Genomic DNA, 21,314 nt, shown 5'->3' with positions numbered 1-21,314 from the left:
TTCCCCTCTCAACATTGTTTGATTTCACATGCTTTTCAGGCTAAGAAATAACCTTGTATCTATAAACTGCCTTTCATCCAAATGGCCCCTAAAACGGTTTACAGAAATTTACTGACAGACTGCACAAACTAAGGCGCTGATCCTGCAGACACTGATGTATGTATTTAACTTTGTGAACATCTGGATTCCCATTGACTTCAGTAAGGCTCCAAAAGGTGGGGTGAGAGTCCACCCAAGCAGCTCACCTGGAAGGATTAGGGCCTAAAAATCTAGGAATTGCTGTAGCCACCTCTAGGCTAGAATGCTGAAGCCGCTGAACAGACCAATGTACTTTAGCCAGTTGGAATTGAAAGGGTTGTTACAGATTCAAAGTAACTGCACCTGTATTTCCCCTGGAGGGTACCCACTGAAAGGTTTCCAGCTCCCAGCCCTCACCACTTCTGGGCAGAGACCCGCATCTTACACTCTTCTGGGTGGGGTTTTTAAGGTTACACAGCTCCCTGATCAACACTGTGATATCTCCAGCAAGTCAGTCTGCCTAAAAGGCCAGCGCTTGCGTTTTGCTCCCTCCCCGAGGGCTAAGCCAGCATATTGCTGGCAGTTACAAGTTACCACACAGGGTCTTCTAAGCGAGCACATTTATTCTTAAGGTAAAAGCATTATAGAGCAAGCATAAAAAACAATAGAAGAACCTACACACAGGTTACAAAACTTACCAGCAGTCACCCCAAACTCCAGAACAGGCCTCTGGTATGTGCCAGTCCTTTAAACCCCACAACTGGGTTTTCCCTGTGGTTACAAGTTCATATCAGCCTTTGGCTCAGGAACCAGAACGAAGGCTGCAAGTCTGTTTAAGCTTGGTCTGTTTATCCAAAAGTTATTTCTTTGTCTGTTTGATCTCTAGAGAATCCAGTTTGAACCAGAATTTGTGAGCCTTCCTGGGAGGTGGTACCTCTCTGAAGGTGTTATAATCTGAGTGATTTGTCTTAATCATCCTGTAGTGTTTTCATTTCCTGGAGGAGCTGTGGTAACCCTCCCCCAGTGAAGTACATACAGTCCCTGGCCCACAATATTTAAACCATTCATACACTTAATAAAATATGGATTCCCAAGGATATTGCAGGAAGTTTTCCTACCTGCCACCAGGGTAACTGAGATAGGTAGAAAAGAGTAAATGGGATGACCTAGGTAATATACACCTGTCAATCTGACAGTCTGACATTGATCCCAGGCAAGATAATGAAGCGGCTGATATGAAACTCGATTTACTAAAGAATTAAAGGATGGTAATGTAATTAATGCAAATCAGCATTGGTTTATAGAAAATAAATGTTATCAAACTGATTTGATATCTTTTTTAAAGAGATTACAAGTTTGGTTGACAGTTGACATATTTAGACTTCACTACATTTTGATTTTTAAAAAAACTCGAACAATATAAAATTAACACGGCACATATCAAATGGATTAAAACCTGGCTAATTGTCAGGTGTCAAAATGTCATTGTAAATGGGAAATCAGCATCAAGTGGGGGTGTTTCCAGCGGAGTCCCTAACAGAATGGTCTTGGCCCTATGCTAGTTTATCAATGTCCTGGAAGTAAATATAAAATCATCATTGATAAAATTTGCAGATGACACAAAAATTGGGGGAGTGGTAAATAGTGAAGAGGACAGGTCACTGATTCAGAGCAAGTTGGATCTCTTGGTGAATAGGATGCAAGCAAATAATGTACTTTTTAATAGGGCTAAATGTAAATGTATACATCTGGGAACAAGGAATGTAGGCCATACCTACAGAATGGGGGATTCTATCCTGGGAAGCAGTGACTTTTAAAAAAAATTTGGGGGCCATCCCAATGTGACACTGTAGCCAAAAGGGAATGCATAAACAGGTGACTCTCGAGTAGCAGTAGAGAGGTTATTTTATCTCTGTATTTGGCACAAGTGTGACTTCTGCTGAAATACTGTCTGGTTCTGATACCCACAACTGAAGAAAGAACAGAAGTACTTGTGGCACCTTAAAGACTAACAAATTTATTAGAGCATAAGCTTCCGTGGGCTACAGCCCACTTCTTCGGATGCATATAGAGTGGAACATATATTGAGGAGATATATATACACACATACAGAGAGCATGAACAGGTGGGAGTTGTCTTACCAACTCTGAGAGGCCAATTAAGTAAGAGGGGAAAAAAAACTTTTGAAGTGATAATCAAGTTAGCCCAGTACAGACAGTTTGATAAGAAGTGTGAGAATACTTACAAGGGGAGATAGATTCAATGTTTGTAATGGCTCAGCCATTCCCAGTCCTTATTCAATCCTAAATTGATTGTATCTAGTTTGCATATCAATTCCAGCTCAGCAGTCTCTCATTGGAGTCTGTTTTTGAAGTTTTTCTGTTGTAAAATAGCTACCCGCAGGTCTATCATTGAATGACCAGACAGGTTAAAGTGTTCTCCCACTGGTTTTTGAGTATTATGATTCCTGATGTCAGATTTGTGTCCATTAATTCTTTTGTGTAGAGACTGTCCGGTTTGGCCAATGTACATGGCAGAGGGGCATTGCTGGCACATGATGGCATATATCACATTGGTAGATGTGCAGGTGAACGAGCCCCTGATGGTATAGCTGGTGTGATTAGATCCTATGATGATGTCACTTGAATAGATATGTGGACAGAGTTGGCATCGGGCTTTGTTACAAGGATAGGTTCCTGGGTCAGTGTTTTTGTTCAGTCATGCGTGGTTGCTGGTGAGTATTTGCTTTAGGTTGGGGGGTTGTCTGTAAGCAAGGACAGGTCTGTCTCCCAAGATCTGTGAGAGTGAGGGATCATCTTTCAGGATAAGTTGTAGATCTTTGATGATGCGTTGGAGAGGTTTTAGTTGGGGGCTGAAGGTGACAGCTAGTGGTGTTCTGTTATTTTCTTTGTGGGGCCTGTCTTTTAGGAGGTGACTTCTGGGTACTCGTCTGGCTCTGTCAATTTGTTTTTTCACTTCAGCAGGTGGGTATTGTAGTTTTAAGACTGCTTGATAGAGATCTTGTAGGTGCTTGCCTCTGTCTAAGGGATTGGAGCAAATGCGGTTATATCTTAGAGCTTGGCTGTAGACAATGGATCATGTGGTGTGTCCTGGATGGAAGCTGGAGGCATGTAGGTAAGTGTAGCGGTCAGTAGGTTTCCGATATAGGGTGATATTTATGCGACCATCGCTTATTAGCACAGTAGTGTCCAGGAAATGGACCGCCTGTGTGGATTGATCTAGGCTGAGGTTGATAGTGGGATGGAAATTATTGAAATCATGGTGGAATTCCTCAAGGGCTTCTTTTCCATGGGTCCAGGTGATGAAGATGTCATCAATGTAGCGCAAGTAGAGTAGGGGCATTAGGGAACGAGAGCTAAGGAAGCGTTGTTCTAAGTCAAAAACCAGTGGGAGAACACTTTAACCTGTCTGGTCATTCAATGACAGACCTGCGGGGGGCTATTTTACAACAGAAAAACTTCAAAAACAGACTCCAACAAGAGATTGCTGAGCTGGAATTGATATGCAAACTAGATACAATCAATTTAGGATTGAATAAGGACTGGGAATGGCTGAGCCATTACAAACATTGAATCTATCTTCCCTTGTAAGTATTCACACTTCTTAACAAACTGTCTGTACTGGGCTAGCTTGATTATCACTTCAAAAAAAAATTTTCTCTTACTAAATTGGCCTCTCAGAGTTAGTAAGACAACTCCCACCTGTTCATGCTCTCTGTATGTGTGTATATATATCTCCTCAATATATGTTCCACTCTATATGCATCCGAAGAAGTGGGCTGTAGCCCACAAAAGCTTATGCTCTAATAAATTTGTTAGTCTCTAAGGTGCCACAAGTACTCCTGTTCTTTTTGCGGATACAGACTAACACGGCTGCTACTCTGAAACCTGACAGTTGAAGAAGGATGTTCACAAATTGGAGAAGGTTCAGAAAAGACCTACAAGAATGATTAAAGGATTACAAAACATGCCTTATAGTGGTAGACTCAGAGTTCAATCTAGTTAGCTTAAGAAGAGAAAGTTAAGTGGTGACTTTATTAGATACCTGTTTCCCGTGTAGATACTTACAGACTGTAATCATGGGCTCTTCTAAGCAGACAAAGGTATAACATGATTCGGTGGCTGGAAGTTGAAGCTAGACAAATTCAGGCTGGAAATTTACCAAGGGTTATGGTGGATTCTCCACCACAGACAATTTTTAAATCAAGATTGGATGTTTTTCTAGATGATATACTCTGGGAATTAGTGTGTGGAAATTCTATGGCCTGTGTTATACAGAAGGTCAGATTGGATCACAGTGGTTCCTTCCAGTCTTGGAATCTATGATATGTCTATGAACAGAAATATGTTGGTTAGAATTTGGCCAATACAATGAGATTAACACCCCACTAAGAAAATTGTGATGTGATCCTTAATTATAAAGACAAAAATGTGCAGTTTAATGTGAAATATGGTCAGAAGAATTGCTGTTACCATTTTGTTAAAATTTAAAACAACCGGATAGTCTCTTTGGGAAAACTAGCTACTTAGCTTGCACCACTACTACTGTAGATGTCAAAAATAAAATATTCATAAGTGTTTTTGATACTGTGTTCTAGCTCAAATTATGTATCTCACCAACTCTAAACTGAGACGTCTGTGTAAACTGTTCTTAGAAAAAAACAGTGTTGTATATGCATAGTATTACTCCTGCCAATAATGTGATTAAAGCAAAACAAGCACAAACTTTTGTTAACTACCCGATCCTGTTTTTTTTTAAAAAAGTATTTTAAAATATTGTATTGACGACATAATGAAGTTGTAGCCACAGCCAACGAAAACAAGGAAATTAACATCTGAAGTTGGCTGCTGCTTCCTGTGCACAAAGTAGAGAGAGAATTGTGGTGGAAAAAGTAATATTTAGCACTTACCTATCACCTAGTTTTTGACTAGGGTTTACATGTTCAAAGAGCTGTACAAACATTAATCTTCATGAAAACACCATGAGACAAGTACATTTAATACCCATCTTGCAGATGGGGGAAACTGAAACACACAGGTGACTTGCCAGAGAAAATGCACTAAGTCAGAGGCAGAGCTGGGAATAAACTCATGCATGCCTGCTGTGTGCCTATGTTCTTTAGGACTTGTACCTAGTTTTAAATAATCCATGGAGATCAGTCTGTACAATTTACACTTGTGTTACAACCTTAATAGTATGTGTATGTTTGTGTGTAAATGAATAATACATTGGGATTAATAAATTCACAGGCATGCGTAGCCAGAACTCTGTTTTACACGGTGCAAAACCCCTCACCCTCTATACCGTAATTGTGCCAGGAGCACTGGGCACAAAAGCACCGAATCTACTGAACATTAAGCTTTTTAAGGTCATAGGTGACTACTGTCCTCTGCTATGTCAGAGCTTGTCTGTTTCCTTCTCTACAACGAGACAGCCAGTAGTTCCTCAGAAATATTTGAAGAGACATCATTTAGTAGTTTATGTGGAAAGCCTTGAATAATTCACACAACAAATGATTAGACAAGCACTTGTCTATCTGACTGAATTATTCTGCATGTTTGCTGAAGCTGTAAAGCAGGAGAACAGCATTTCCTTCTCCAGAGGGTTTACAGTGGTAGTATTGACCCACCTAGTTATTGGGTTTCAGCCTTTTGTTGACATTGTTGTAAATGAAAGCAGCCTGGACAGGCACTGAGCAGCTGGGTTGGATAATTGTGAAGGATTCATGCTTGTTGCTGTTACCCCCAGTGTTTGTAGTGGGTTGTTTGCTTTGACTTTTGTTGAACTGTTGACAAAAGCATTAGATACAAATGGGAACAAATAAAGTGGTGAGATGCCAGGAGGGCTTGGCAGTAATGCTGGTTTTCGTTCTGACTTAAATGGGGAATGTGGACACTTATCTGGATAGGAAATGGAAGGTGTATTTAGTGTTTGTGCTCCCCCCCTTTCCAATTTCAATTTCTGTTAAACATGTTTTGGCAAATAAAGGTGAATAAAGCATAGTGGAGGCGCTATCACCAGTGCCTTAACTCTTTGGCAGTAGGTAATTTTTGGAGCATCTATTTGTGGCTGGGGTGGTTTTACTGGGCAAATCCAGTTCCTTGCATGAAAGGATTAAATGTAAAAAAGGGGAAAGGTGGGTGGAATTGGGGAGGTTGGAGGATTAAATAGAACCGTATACCCTGAAATAGTATAGCTAGCAAAATTGAAGTCATTTACTGGAACGCTTTTAATTTGGTTTAAACAAAATACTCTTTTGTATATTCAAATACGGAGTAGCTCAGCTGTTGTGAAGCCAGAAAATTAATGGTATTTTTAGTGAAATAGCAAAAGCATGTCAACAACATAGCTTTGGATGATAATGTTGGCATTTTATTCATGGGGAATTATCAATGCAGGTTACTGGACATCATCATGTGATTGAGAATGATTGAGCACAGGGGGAAGTGGATGTCCTTCTGTAAGATGATTTAATTTTGCATTTAGTCTTTCAGGAAGGGAGCAAGGAGACAGAAAGGAAGCATTTTTTAAACATTTAGGATGCTTATTGTGGTACCTGATGGCGGGGCGGGGGTCTTATCTTTCTACCTCTCCCTGTCTCAGAACTTTCACTACTCCTACTTTTTTTTTCTCTCTCTCTCATTTGACATTCATTATTTTTATTTTGACAGTGCCGAAGGACTAACCAAGAATGGGACTCCATTATGGTAGGTACTATACTGGCCCAGAGTAGTAGTCATTCCCTGCCTTGAAGAGTTTATCATCTAAATAGACAAGACAGACACAGGCTGTGTCTACACAAGTGCTGCAGGGGCAACATTGCAGTTACATGGCTGTCATGTAGACGCTTGCTACAGCGACAGAAGGGGTTTTGGGTTGCTGTAGTAAATCTCCCCCCTTTGGAGGAGGTAGCTAGGTCAAGAGAAGAATTCTACTGTCCACCTAGTGGTGTCTATGTCAGGGCTTAAGATGGCTTAAATCTGTCTCATGGGGTGTGAGTTTTTCACACCCATGAGCAACACAGCTAGGTCAACCTTAGTTTTAGGTGTAGATCAAGCCACGGGGTGGAGGGAATGGTTATAACACAGAAGCAGAGTAAGCAATGTGATGGCAGCAAATGGTATGCAAGTGTCACACATTTTTTTGAGGGAGAAGGAGGGGATTAGTTAGGAGGGGATACGCTAAATGGGACTGGAAGGAGGTGCGGGGGCGATGGAGGTATGTAAGGGGGAAGGTGTGGAGAGACTGAGGGAGTGGGGAGAAGAGGGCTGGAGCAAATAGCCAGTCAGTGGCAGGACAGAGAAAGTCAGAGAACGTTCTATTGCCAAGGGTCCTGGCTTTGGCTGATTTTGCCCCCTTCTGGCTGGAATCTCTGGCTGGCTTCTCTGCAGTTTTCCCACAAGGGCCACGTGGTGGGGGAGAGGAGGCACTACTGGTTTCTGGTACCTCCAGAGTCTGGGTATATGGGGAGTTTCCCTGCATGATGCTGGGAAGAGGGTGGCCCTGGCTGTGCCCATTTCATCCCCTCCCCGCCAGTGTAGCAGTCCCTGCTCTTCTTTCTGTCATCTTAACTCTATCTTGTAGCTCGGCTGTGGGGGAAGATAGTGTCCCTTGGGAAGGCTTTTCTGAAGAGAGCTATGTCTTGCATCGCTAGACATGGCCTCAGACTCAGTCTTCTGATCGCCTCTATTTAGGAGCATGTGTGAGCATACTTTGCCCTGTACCTGAGAGTCTTAATGCATTGTCCCCCTGTCTCGTGAGTCATGGGCGGAGGGAAGCGGTCTTGAAGGACTGGGACTTTCGAATTCGATCCTGAAACAGACAGGGAGCCAGTGGCATGCATGTGCTGCAGCACTGATGGTATGTGATCTTGAAGGTCTTTTATCACTCAGCCGGAGAGTTGCTACATATTGCTTGAGCTGAAGCTTTCACATAGTACTCAACCCCATGTAGAGTGAGAGACAGTTCAAGGCGGGAGTGTCAAAGATGTAGATCACAGTGGCAGGGGCATTACCTGAGTTGAAAGGGCAGCATGGTCTCCTGGCTGTCTGAAGATGGTTGAAGGCATTCCTTGCCACTGCTCTATGTTCGGTGTGAGCTGATGTTCCAGCATGAGCTGAACCTTGCAAGGTTTTCTGTCAAAAGTATTTTTGTCTCCTGCCTTCACACAATTATCACAAAATCCCAGTGTGGGGAGAAAATTGCATGCACTTATAGGGCATCTGGATCTTTTGATAGTCATTTTTTTCCGGTGCCACAGTAGTAATATTGTTCCTGCTCATATTTTTGTGGCTACAAAGGAAGAGAAGATATGGGAGCTTGGGAATAAAATTGCCTTTTACAACTGCCGCAGCTGAGGCTCCAGTTCTGCTACATGTATTATGTCTGGGGACTGCTGCGTCCACACAGAGCCCCTCTAACTTCAGGGGGTGCAGCAGTCTGCTCACATGCTAAACACTGTGAGATCAGAGGCCAAATTGCTGATTAATCCTACTAATGTAAAAAGAAAGTGAAGCAATATCAAGCATTTCCTGTGCTGGAGGGTTTAGAAGAATTGGTGGTGATGTTACTGTAAATAGATTATGCACAGTGCATCCCAATAGAGCTGCTTCTGCAAAAGTATTTTCTCTGGGTCTCCAGGGAATATCCTGAATGAGTCCCAGGTGGCCCTAAGAAGTTCTCATAGCAAATTTAAAACTTGAATGAGGAAAAAGTGAGAAATCTGTGAAAGGTGAACACCCAAACAAAAATAAATATCATGCCCAGAATTCTGTCTTGAGAGCATTTGGGAAATCCATTTTTGGATAAACTAGGTAATGAGAAAAGGTAGTGAAACAACTTGTAAATATTCTAGGGCTGCATCTGTTTCTTAACACAGATGGATCATTCTCTGATTTCATATGAAATTCATTCCTCCTATGTCTGCTGCACAGAGTCAAGGGAGTGGTACTAAAAAAAACTTTCAGACTAATCAGATTTCTCCCAATGACCTGTAGATTCCGCCCAAAGCAGTCGTCTACTAGGAAGAACAATAGGCTTGGAAAGTCTGAAACTGAAAGCTGGGGCAAGTAGTGTTGTAAAGAGTTTGCGTTTGTGTGGGAATACTGGTGAATGGTCACAGGTCCAAGCAGGAGAGAGAGAGACGCGGTATGCTGCTTAGATCTAGTTTGGTCTTGGCCTCCTTCACATCATAAAGGGATGCATCAAAGTGTAAGATGTTCCAGTGTCAGTTAGGTGGGGAATAGAATCCTAAAGTGACCAAGTAAAAATGTGAGCATAGGTGTGAAAGTGTTCTAAGTAATTTAACATGGAAAAGTGTAAAGTAATGTGATTATGGTTGGAAAATGGAAAGAGAGGGATACGCCTGTGGTACACAACCTTATAGCAAAAAAGGTCTTCATTGGCAATTTGCCATGAGCCTCTGGGCTGCACCTAATTTGCATATAATTTACATTGGATTTTAATCAGATAAATGCACATGCTACATTTGTTTTTATGTATAGAGTACTATAAGTGCGAACAGTGCTTTACACAAAACACAATGAAAAACAATAATTTAAAGGCAGCAGTAAAAGGAATGTCAGTGGGAAGACTGGCTCTGTATCTGTGAAATCAACGTATTTGTATGTCTGGTTCTATCTTTGAGGTGGCCACATGCACTATGGAATACAGGTTTGAATTTATTGGGCAGCTGCATGGTTTTGTTTTGTTCACATGCCTGATAGGAAGGGTTTGTTTAAAAAATATGTACTTTCAAAGAGACTTGCACAAATAGCCGCTGCCTTGCATAACTGACTGTCTGACACTCATTTGCCATTTATAGAAATTCTGTACGTTTCCTTCATGAAACTTTGTTTGGAGTCATATAAGGCAGTCAAATTTTAGATGAATTGTGGCTTCAGTTACTTTAAGTTCAGCTGAAGATAACTTTGTGTCCATTGCAAAAATGTTTGTCTTTTACAGTTCACAAGACTATCTACTTAATTTAGATGTAGCCAAACAAAACATGGGCCAGAAGTACTAACCTGTAGGTTTGTAGCATGACCAGAAGGTAACATGTCTGGGCACTAGCAAACTAAGTAGGAATCAGTTAAGGACCCTTATAGAGAAGAAGGCCTCAACTTGTTGATATCATTGGGCAGTAGCTTGATAACTACCCCTGAGAGCAACCAACGTGATGTTACATGGGACATGAGACAGTCTCTAAAGTTAATAGGTCCCAAATTGCGGTAAGGTTTTATAACTTTAAACCAAGCACGTAAATTCCACCTGGAAACCCACCGGCAGTGTTTTGTGTAAAAGTCCCTCTTAGTAGCAGAGAATATTGGTACCTGCTTAACTTCACTGTCCTGTTGTTGTATGTAGAGAACGTATACCAGTCTTGGCTGGAAGTGACAAAAACGTGGCTTACTGTAGCAAGATCTCTATTGAAAAGTACACTCCTCTTACCAACAATAGGAGGAAAAAGTGCATTTGACGTGAACGGCTACCAAAGCAGCACATGTTCTAACAAGACCCCTTACTTGTGAACCTGTGTTACAAATTATAGCCATGCTCCCTTACTGCCATTGTAGCCATTATAACCTTCACCAGCTCTTCTGCTTGTTTACCCCAACTAGCAGCATGATGTCAGTCTTGTCTGGATTGAACCCTCATAGCCAAACCCTAAAATTAAACACTAAAATGCATATTTGGTCACCTAAATTATTGGACATTCAGGATTTCTGAAAATCAAGTCACTGACGTAAATGTCTGCGTATGGGCGTGGGCACCTAACTTTGGGCACCAATTTTGAACATGTTGGTCAGAGTGGTAGGTTGAGAAGATGGAGAGCACATTTCAATATAAAAGTAACTTTTGGGTCCTTTATCTGAACTCAGTAATCAATGTATCTTGGGTTAATTATATTTCTTGGCCCTTTGACCTCCACCTGTTTGTTTAATCCAGTGTAGAGTATTACCTTGTAAATAGGAAACACCCTGAAATTGTCATTTAAGTAAACTTGTTAATACCAGCTTCTCAGGGTTCATCCCAAACTGGAATGAACACCTTTCATTTTTATAAATAAATAAATGAAACATTATGGTTTCCAAGACAACCTAGATGAAATATCTGGCTTTGCTATAGGAATTAAACCCACACCAGAGGCATTGTTATCTTTATCCCTGCTGGGTAATTTGTACACTGCAATAGTTTGTTTGGAAACATGCCTGTTGTTGTTTAAAATGTACTTAATGTGAGATTAGAGAACAGAAGCTTTTTTTTATTTTGTTTTGTTTATACAAGATCATTTCTAAACCATTTAAAATAAAGAGTTTGAGTATGTATGGTATTTAAAAACCTTTCACATGATGTTTTTAAAACAGATCAATTTCAGCATTAAAATGTTAGGAATTCAGCCAAGGAAAATTCAACTCAGGATTGTATAACTATAATGATAATGTATTATACCCGTCTTCCTTGAAAGTGATTGTAACAGCAGAGTTGAACCTGGTGAATTACATAATTTAGGAGTGTTTGCCAGAACACTGTTTTAGGCGGATTACTGCAGTCTTTTCTTAACAAAAGCAAAAGGAAAGATGGATCATATTATGAAGTACTTAAATAAGCGAATAGTCTTCTCAAAGCATCTAAAGATAACTCATTTGAGTAGAACAGAAGGTCATGTGTATGAATGCCAGTTATCACACTTAACTACTTGGCAGGATGTAGGAGAGTACAAGACATGGAGTTCTGTTTTTCAGTTGCTCTAGCCTGAATTAAAAATTTATTGGCTGCTCATTGCTGACATCAAAACATTTCTAGCTAGACTAAAGTGAGTACTTGACCATGCTTTTAACATTTAAAAAATTAAGTGAGCGACCTGTCTAATATAAAAAATGAAAGGCACAGCAAAGTAAAAGCTACTGCTGCCTCTTGCATAATTCTTCTATGTTAGTCTGTTGCACATCAAAAAGTTGGCACAAGCACTGTTTTATATATTATTTACCTGCTGTTTTGAAGTAGGTGTGGTATGTATAGTGGATTCACTTTGGGCCCTGACTTGGATGGTAATGCTTCAAGACTGTTGGAAGAGCTCTTCTCCCATAACTCTGTACACTAGAATCCTTGATTTAAAGAGCTATTCTTGGGGAAATTCTTTTTGTGACAAATTGGGCTTTCAGGCCCCAATTCAGAAAAGCACTTAAGCACATGCTTAAATCCCACAGATTTTTTAGCTACTTTTTGACTTCAGTGAAGTTACACATGCCTAAAGTTTAACACATGCTTGAGAGCTTCACTGAATAGGGATCGTTTCCTGAATTAGGGCCTCTTCTGACACAGTTATTTTATATTCCTAAGAAAATGCAATAGATGAAGTCAGGCACTGGTAATGTGCTTGAATGTTATTTGGGCTGGCAAGCAGAGCAGTAGTGATCAAAGATTACTTTCTTGGCAATATTTCAGTATGTTGCATACAAATAACAGAGATCCGGATTTCAGCCTTGCTCAATACCTCCTGTTCATATTTTTAGCACCCAATTAATGCAATGATTAGTTAATGAATTCATTGAGTGTTCAGCTTTAAAAGATGGCTGCCCAAATAGTGTAAGGGTAGATCTACACTACAAACTTGCATCAGCACAACTGCGCTGGTAAAACTATTAATATAATTTTGATTGTCCCAAATCATTTCTTCAGCAGATCACGTTAATTGTTGTTTTTATTATTTATATAGCAATAAAGATACTTAACAGACAGAAAATCAAGGTTTTTGCCCCAAGCAGCTTGGCTGCCCCAAGAGTGTAAGGGATGAGAGCCACAAATTTGAAAACTGAGACCAGATGCTTCCCACCCCCATCCCCATGAATCCAAGCTGAGTTTAAAAAGAAAAAGCCAGTTTCAAGGAACTGAAAAGGGGGGAAGGGAAGCAAAGTATTATTGTTTAGAATGCACGCTGAGAGAAATTAAAAGCAACTCCTCGTGAGTCTGCCTTCAGAAATGAGCTGTGTGGTTTTGAAACAAAAGAAAGCTAATTAGTGCTTGGTTATCTCCTGATCAAAGCCAGGAGTCAAATAGGGAGTTCTCATCCCTGGAGGATGTTACTAGTACCAATCTACAGGAAAAAGAGAACCCACTTAACTGTCCCCTGAGTGTACAGCTTGGTCATTTTTGCTTTGAAACCTTTGGCACAGACTTTGTTTTCTAATAACCTCTATTCCTAATTCTGATGTGATTTTTACGACCCCTAGTTGCTTGAGACTATTGCACATTCCGCTTGTTTTTTGCTGTATAATGTACAAACCGAAATTAAATTATAAGTATTTTACTGTGCTTAGGTCTTTTTTTAAGATAGCTCTAACCAAAAGATTGATTATTTTTCAAAGGGATTCCTCAATACTTATTATAAATGTTTCTTACATATTGGTTCTTTATATGTTAAGGTTTCAAATAAGCGTTTAATTGCTTTTTCTGATAGTATAAAACATTCTCTTTTTAGCATTTTCCTACTATTCTAAAATTGTGTGTTTTGTCTAACTTCAATTGCCGTAAAAATGCATTTACCACTAGCATCCTTGAACCATGCTGGGCTTCGGAATTGTTTTGTCAGTCCTCACTTTATTTTTGAAGAATGCCTAAAGATAGTAAGTGCTTTGCTCCTGAGTTGCAGAATTCAGAGCCAGTAAGACAGGCTGATGGCTATCATTCTTTCTGTCTTTCATGGTGGTGAGTCTACAATTAAATTGCTGTATTGAATGCTATGGCTAGTTGAACTGCTTCTCTTATCCTGTGATCGCTCTCCCTCTTACTAGCTCATTCCCAATACTCCCCTTTCTCAGTTTCCATTTTGGTGGTGCTGCTCTACGTGTCTCCAGTCTCTGCCTTAGGAAATTGCATGAAAGTTCAGTAACTGGAACCCCATAACATTTGAGAACAGAAAAGAGGATCTGATGTTTCCTTGGCTTTTGTGTTGTTCTTCGGATTCCCAGAGATGGTTATGTTTACCCTCAATTCTTTTGAATCTGTATAACTTTGTGACCTTTGGTCTGTCTGTTTTAGGTCAAAGTAACTGTTGGTATTTTCTGTGTTGGGGTTGCTCTCATACAGACTAATTCTTGATATTGGAATGTATTTTTTCTTCTTTCTAAAACACCAGAAATGCAATTTGTGGTTGAGTTCTGTCTGTCTTCCTTTGCTCTCACGCGTTTATTACTCCACAATGCTTATTGTTTCAGACATCATTAGGGCTAGAAATCCTTTGCAGCTCATGTACACCCTTGGGCTCTCTCACTGTATCACGTCCTTTGTTGCACATACAACCTATAATTGTGTGCTAACATGTCCTTGTGAAACTCTTCATTCTATCCAAATTTGTTTTGGAGTATGTGGTCTAGTCTAGGGTGTGCTGAAGCTTTCTTAGAATTGGAAGAAATTGAAACAGGGGTTGGGTGATATAGAAAGGACCCTGTGAATTGCTTTATGGATTAGAATGGAGGCTGTTTGACTAGGCCTTGGCTGTTGCCATCTGTGAACTTCAATATTTACAAGCTGGCAGATGTGGACAAGAGCAGACTTGATGGAAATGCTTCACAAATTTGTGTGCCATCCTTGCACAGGGACCATGCTAATTTCTGTGTTGTACCAATTTTAAAATATATGCTGCTGAGCTGTAATCGCTGAACCTTGAAGTTCCTATAAACTGATCAGAAAAGCTTTTTATTTTTCCACAACTTTTTTTCTAATATTCTATCTCCCATCCATTTCTTTATTCAAACTGCCTTCCTTACCAAAAGATGCCTGTTATCCTTGCTACAGTCCTCTTTGTATCTGTGCTTAGAAATCCTTTCCCCCAAACCTGACTTTTGTCTTTGCTTCACTGCTTGTACTTACGTGCATTGGTTCTTTTTTTCTATCTTTTGACCCTCAACGTGTAAGTAAGGGATTAGGCCTTACCTGTGTTCTATCTCTCACAGTCAGTGATTACAGAGGAATCTGTATTTTAAAGGATTTATTTTAAAGATCCACCTATGAAAGGCTAGCTAGCAGCTGCAGCCATTGCTTTAAACACCTGTTTTCCTTGCCATTGTGTGCTTGTACACCAGGAGAGGCCAGAGAAGCAACAGCCCATGCTGATAGAAGTATGCTTCAAAATTGCCTGGTATCTCTGACCTCCACTGTGTAGCCTAGTTTTATAGCAAAACTGAGATGGTACAAGTGTTGAAATACTTGACTGGAATTACCACGGAGCCAGTTTATGAATGTAGCATTCAGACTCTGGAGTAGTGATATGTTAACTTTGAATTTATCACCATTATTATAATTATGATTAAAGATCTAGACTTGGATGCCTTCAGATGATTCCTTCTCATTTAATTAGATAACGTTAAATGTTATGGTGGTGCTGCCAGAGCAACTAGATCATCAATGTAAAAAGCATCTTTTGATATTTTGGATATTTTTAATTTTGAAACTATTGGGGTTTGGAAAGTTAACTGCTGCACGTACACATTTTCTTTTTATTCCAGATTTCTTTGACTGTTTAGTTGTTCTGACACTAAAGAGACACTAAACATCTAGACTTTGATGTTTTATGTGACAGTCTTATCCACTAATTAACTTCATTAATTTTGCAATTAGTGAAGTGAATTAGTGGGTAAAATGCTATATAAAACATCAAAGTTTGCATTTTTAATTATAGATTGTATAAAAAAATAATCATCACAACCTTGGATTATTTAAGTCAATCCCAGTAGCTCAGACAGGGCCATGTGATGTGAAATAGCTTTGTACTGTGGCTTTCCTAGCTTTTTACACTAAAAACTACTGAGACAGTCCATCTGAGTTCTGAGAATCTAGCCACAGAGAAAAAGGAAGCAAACACTGATTCAGTCCGGGTGCGGCTGAGTGGGAATTAAGGTGTGGATTGGGTAAACAGAGGGAGTGACTAGAGTTGTGGGAAATGGAAGGTGAAAATATGTAATTAGTTTACTTAAGCCTTGTCTGTACTAGAAAGAAAATACTGGATAGGTATTCCACCAAATCCCCCTTGTGTAGACACATTTTGATTTCCCCCCACTTCTACCCAACATAGCTATGCTAGCGAAAGCCTTGGTGTAGACACAGTTATACCAGCAAACACAGTACTTTTGCCAGTATGGCTTAATTCATTCAGGGAACTCGTATAAACTACCCTGTCAAAAGAATTATTCTGTGGTATAAGCTGTGTCTAAACTAGGAGGAATACAGGTATAGCTCTACTGGCAAACACTTTCTTGGGTAGACAAGCCCATAGACCTCAGTGAATTAAGAGACTTCTTTCATATATGAAACACTAGCTAAGCTATAGAATGGCCACTGAAAATATAAAGGCAGTTTGATGTGGAACAGTTCTGCCTAAAGTCTATAAGGATAACACATACATGAAAGGCAGGTTGGTTTGAATTTTGAAGAAGGTAGGAGGGTTCAACTTAAATCAAACAGCAGACTGAGTTCTTGAGGGAAATCATTGAAGCAAGATTCAATAGAATGAGTGGAAAATGCACTGGACTGAGACCTTGGGTGGGTTAATGGTGGAGAGGATGAAAGAATTTTACATCAGAGGGGAGTGGAAGTAACAGAAAGGCAGAAGGAAAAACGTGTTCAGATCCCACTGAAGGGATCTCTCTTTTTAACAAGATTCAGTCCATGTCTACATGGCAAACTTTGGTCAATGCATGTTATGGTGGCATAAAACTGCCACGGTATGTTGCTTGTGCGAGTGCATACTTTGCTCCTCGTATCAGCACGGTGTATACTCACCAGGAGTGCTTGTGTCGATGCAAAGTGTGGTGCACCATGGGTAGGTATCCCAGCATGCTACCTGACACTGTCCAGCGCACTTGTGGGATGTTTTGGCAATGCACGGTGGGACACAAATGAGTTGCTCAGGGGTGACTGGGAGCAAAGAGTCAAGTTCCCAGCAGGCAAATGTATCTATCCCATAATGTCGTCTTTAGCCCATAATTTTCACACCTTTTTTAAAAACATACCACAAACCCCCACAGCCCTCCTCACTGTCTGCCGTCTCTGACAGAAGCATGGAGCCTCCACAGCTTTGCAGTGTTGTCCTAGGCATTGCAAACACAGGATGCACAATCCTCCAGTATGTGCAGATCCATGAGAGGAACTGAATCAGCAGGAATACAACTGTTACGGAGCATAGCAAGAACCAATTTATGGTTGTTGGTGGCATTGAAGCAGCTGCAGATGGTGGAGCACTATTTCTGGGCCCAAGAATGGAGCATTGACTGGTGGGATTGCATTGTAATGTTTGGGATGATGAGCTGTGGCTGCAGAACTTTTGATGCACAAGGCCACATTCGTGGGACTGTCTGTCAAGCTTGTCCCAGCCCTCTAGCGCAGACACACCCAAATATGAGCTGCACTGACAGTGGAGAATCAAGTCGTAATATCACTGTGGAAACTTGCAAGCACAGGAATGCTACTGGTCAATGGGAAATCATTTTGGAGTTGGTAAATCCCCTGTGGGGGCTGTTGTCATGCAAGTGTGCAGGGCCATTAATTGTCTCCTCTTACACAGGATTGTGCCTCTTGGCAATGTGCAGGACAAAGTGGAAGGATTTGCAGCAGTGAGGTTCCTGAACTGGGGTGGGGTTTTAGACAGCACGCATACCCCTTTTTTGGCAACAGAGCACCTTGCCACAGAGTGCATCAACTACACTCATGTCCATTTTACCTACACATACAGCAACCGTGGCGCTTTCAGGTCAGTATATGTAAAGCTGTGATTGTGCTTAATGTCCCCCGGGGTGGAGTGGCAGGGGTAGGGAAGTGGCCCCTGATGCCACATGGAATGTTCAGTAGAGTGTAGGGAGGTGCTATAATAGAGTTCTCCATAGACTGAAAAGAAAGGCAGGATTGTGTTTGTTAAACCAGTAGGTCCACAAGAGTCTGCAGTATCTGTTTTTTGCCAGAGAAGCCCCATTATGTCTTGGTGCATCTCCCTCTCCTCTTCCTGCTGGGACTCCTGGGCCTGCCTCCTGTCCATTCTTTCCTTCTCCAGGCTGTCTGTAGTGTTCACCCTCCAAGCCCGTTGCTCACAGTCTGATGCAGCACTGGCTTGCAGGATCTCATTGAACATTTCATCCCGAGTCCTCTTCTTTCTCCTCCTTATCTGGCTCGGGCATTCTACAGGTGTAGAGCGGAAACCCTGCAAGGCCATAACAGCAGCTGCTGCAGATAAAACACCCAAAGGCATGATTGTCCATATAGTCACAACAGAAAGTGAAAGTTAAGACTCAGAACTCCCTTCTCTTGCTCCCCTGAGATTTTAAACAAGATGTGCTTCTTGACGCTTCTGCTGCAGAGTGCTTGTGCATGGTGCCATTCACAACATGAGCCATGGGGAGTATGGTCTGCCAGAGATTAAGGAAATAGGGAGGGAATTTCTTGGTTGCATGAAACTGAGGATAGGGCCATGGAACTGAATACTGGCACCATTTTCCACAGGCATGGATGATTTTAGCTGATCTCTCCTCCTGGGGGTAACAAAGGCACAGAGAGCACAGCTGCTGCTGGCCTTCCAAAGCCACCCGGCCGATATGCTGCTAGCCTGTTTACTGTGATAGTGCCTACTAAAGTTATCACCGAGTCATGTGGGAAGGTGTCCTACCGTGAAGAAGAAATAAGGTGGCCATCCCTAGAAATCTTTGGGAGAGGATTGCAGAGTACGTCCATGAAAGTTTCATGGAGATTTCTCAGGAGGGTTCAAGCGACGCCCCATATACATAAACTGCTCCTCATACCCCTCCCTTGCCACAGGGGAATGAAAAGAAGAAAACCCTCTCTCTCTTTTTGGTACCACTACCTCTTGTAGTACAAATAAATTAATGAAACAGTCGATAGCTGTATCCTGTTAACTTGGGAGTAGCATCGGTACATCACTCTAATTGGGTAGTATATAGTTATGTTTCTCAAGTTCCTTCCCCTGCATCATCCTCACCTGTGCTCAACTGCAGGGTTTGACTGAACTGTGGTGAAGTCTCAGACAGGTCCTGGCTTGTGGCATAGCAAGACCCCACCACTTGCATGTCCCGCATCCTCCTCCTTGTCATGGCTGTTCATGTCAGGAGTCTTTGGCTTGGGCTCCTCAGAGGTATTCATGGTTGTCTGCGGGTCGGTGAGGGGTTTCGGCCAAGTATGGCATGCAGCTCTTTGTAAAAGCAGTAGGTCTGCAGCTCATCACCAGGTCGACTGTCAGGCTCCTTGGACTTCTGGTATGCTTGACACAGTTCCTTTGCTTTCATGTTGCACTGCTGCTGGTCCCTGTAGTACCTTCTCCTGCATCTCCTGTGTAACCTGCTTGTAGATGTCCACGTCTCTACGGCTGGTCCATAGCTGTGTTTGCACAGCCTCTTCTTGCAGGCCCAGGAGATCCAATATCTCTTGTCTACTCCAAGCTGGAACACGTCTGGAGTGTGTAGCTGGCTTGTTCTCTGGGAACCCTGGGCAGTGGAGTTCACAATTGTGACTAGATTGGTCTGTGTAGGCCACTGTGGGACAGCTGCTGGAGGAATGTTAGAGTCAACATAAGTAACTGTGTCTACACTCGCGCTGTGTTGCCCTCAGCACATCGACCATAGCTCAATGCCGCTTAGGGCAGTGGTGTTAGTGTGTCGTTGTAATGGGGCATTTACATAGGTGGGAGACCCATTTAGGTGCAGGACATGCACAACTAGATCGATGCAACTTATGTCGACCTAACTTCGTAGTGTAGACCGGGCCTGAAAAGGATCAATGGAGAAATGATCCTGGGCGGTCAAAATGTGAGAGAGAAAGGCAAGTAATCTTGACTGATAGCTTGATAGTCCAGAACCTGGCCCCAAGCATCTGTCTCAGAGTATGTCTGTACTACCCGCCAGATCGGTGGGCAGCAATCGATCCAGCGGGGGTCGATTTATCGCGTCTAGTCTAGACACGATAAATCAGCCCCCAAGCAGTCTCCCGTCAACTCCGGTACTCCACCAGGGCGAGAGGCGCAGGTAGAGTCGACAGGGGAGCGGCAGCAGTCGACTCACCACAGTGAAGACACCGCGGTGAGTAGATCTAAGTACGTTGACTTCAGCTACGTTATTCACGTAGCTGAAGTAGCGTAATTTAGATTGATCCCGTCCCCCCCCCCCCCTGCATCCCCCACCAGTGTAGACCAGGCCTTAGATAAAGAGAACAGAGTGTAATGCTGCCTTTCAGGTGCCAGAGCAGGGAATGTCACAATAAGAATCAAGGATAAACTGAAAAAGGTTGGCATTTCCACTAGTTTAAACCATTTGGCAATATGGTGGGAGTTTTGATTGAGCAATGGATTACTTTGGTGATTTGACTGGTAGATGTAAACACACTACACAGTATCTTGAGCAGCAAAATTTAACAACCACTGCTCTCCGTTTACGAAAAGTGTATGTGTGAGAGAGAGAAAGAATATGTATGCATTCTGGTAAACTGAAAGGAATGCTGGTTGAATTTTGTGAACCACTCAGAAGCTATATTGTGTGGGAGAATTTTTAAAAATATTTTGATGAAATTTTCCTTAATAATAATCAGGATAATTGATTATTCTTTTTGTTTTTTATTTTTCTTCTTTATCTTCCTGAATTTTGTTTTCCTTTTTCTGGTGTGTATCTTGGTGTTTCCTTAAATATATCTTTATCAGTGGCTGTTTTTCTCCCAGTTTGTTTCCCTATTTCTTTCCTTTACACTGTTGTGGCTCTGTGCTAATAACTGAGACAGGAAGCTGAGGAGAGGGGATGAATGTGACACTGCAGTTTCAGTGAAGTGAGGCATCTTTGGGTATGTCTACACTAGAGCTGGAAAGTGTAAATTCCAGCCCTAGGAAACGTGCCCATCTTAAATCTGATCAAGCTAGTGTGCTATAAATAGATCAAAATATCTCACCCACCCACCCCCTCTACACACACAAAATAAATGAAGGGCCATGTTGGAAAATACTAGTTTTTTAATCTCTTTCATTGGCAAGGAGGGTTGCTAGAGAGTTTGGCCTTGGGACTTCTGAGGAAAGTTAAGCCCAGGCGCTCAAAGGCTTAGCTGCTAAGGTTTCAGGCAGAGAGAATATTCTTGTGACTGCTACTCCATTCTGTCTGGCATAAGGTTAGAACTAGTGCAGCATTGTACTGCATTTGGTACCCCTAAAGAGGACTGGAAGCTGGTCCACCTTTTGACCCAAGTCAGTAACCAGCCAAGTCTGGTTATGGACAGTCTTAACTCGGTCTTTTGTAGGA

At 41.6% G+C, this 21,314-nt stretch overlaps 1 protein-coding gene and 1 non-coding gene across 9 annotated transcripts in view; one reads left to right on the top strand and one right to left on the bottom strand.

Moving 5' to 3' along the window:
* LOC128839355 (transducin-like enhancer protein 4) overlaps positions 1-21,314 on the top strand; it is a 120,957-nt gene that overhangs the window by 77,884 nt on the left and 21,759 nt on the right. For 4 of the 8 annotated variants that reach the window (XM_054032273.1, XM_054032272.1, XM_054032271.1 and 1 more), the window contains one exon: positions 17,600-17,785. The exons of 3 other annotated variants lie outside the window; for them this stretch is intronic. In XM_054032273.1, the coding sequence (XP_053888248.1) occupies positions 17,600-17,785 (186 nt within the window). Of the gene's footprint in view, positions 1-6,710; positions 6,747-17,599; positions 17,786-21,314 lie in introns of all 8 variants that reach the window. One more of the 8 variants, XM_054032274.1, reaches the window with a different exon arrangement.
* Positions 14,592-14,693, bottom strand: LOC128839897 (U6 spliceosomal RNA). The gene has a single exon (XR_008445551.1). It is a non-coding gene; the product is annotated as a U6 spliceosomal RNA (small nuclear RNA).

This window comes from Malaclemys terrapin, chromosome 6, assembly GCF_027887155.1.
Source record: "Malaclemys terrapin pileata isolate rMalTer1 chromosome 6, rMalTer1.hap1, whole genome shotgun sequence".
Taxonomy (NCBI): Eukaryota; Metazoa; Chordata; order Testudines; family Emydidae; genus Malaclemys; species Malaclemys terrapin.
The sequence above is the reverse complement of the archived record's forward strand: the minus strand, read 5'-3'. Positions and strand labels throughout refer to the sequence as shown.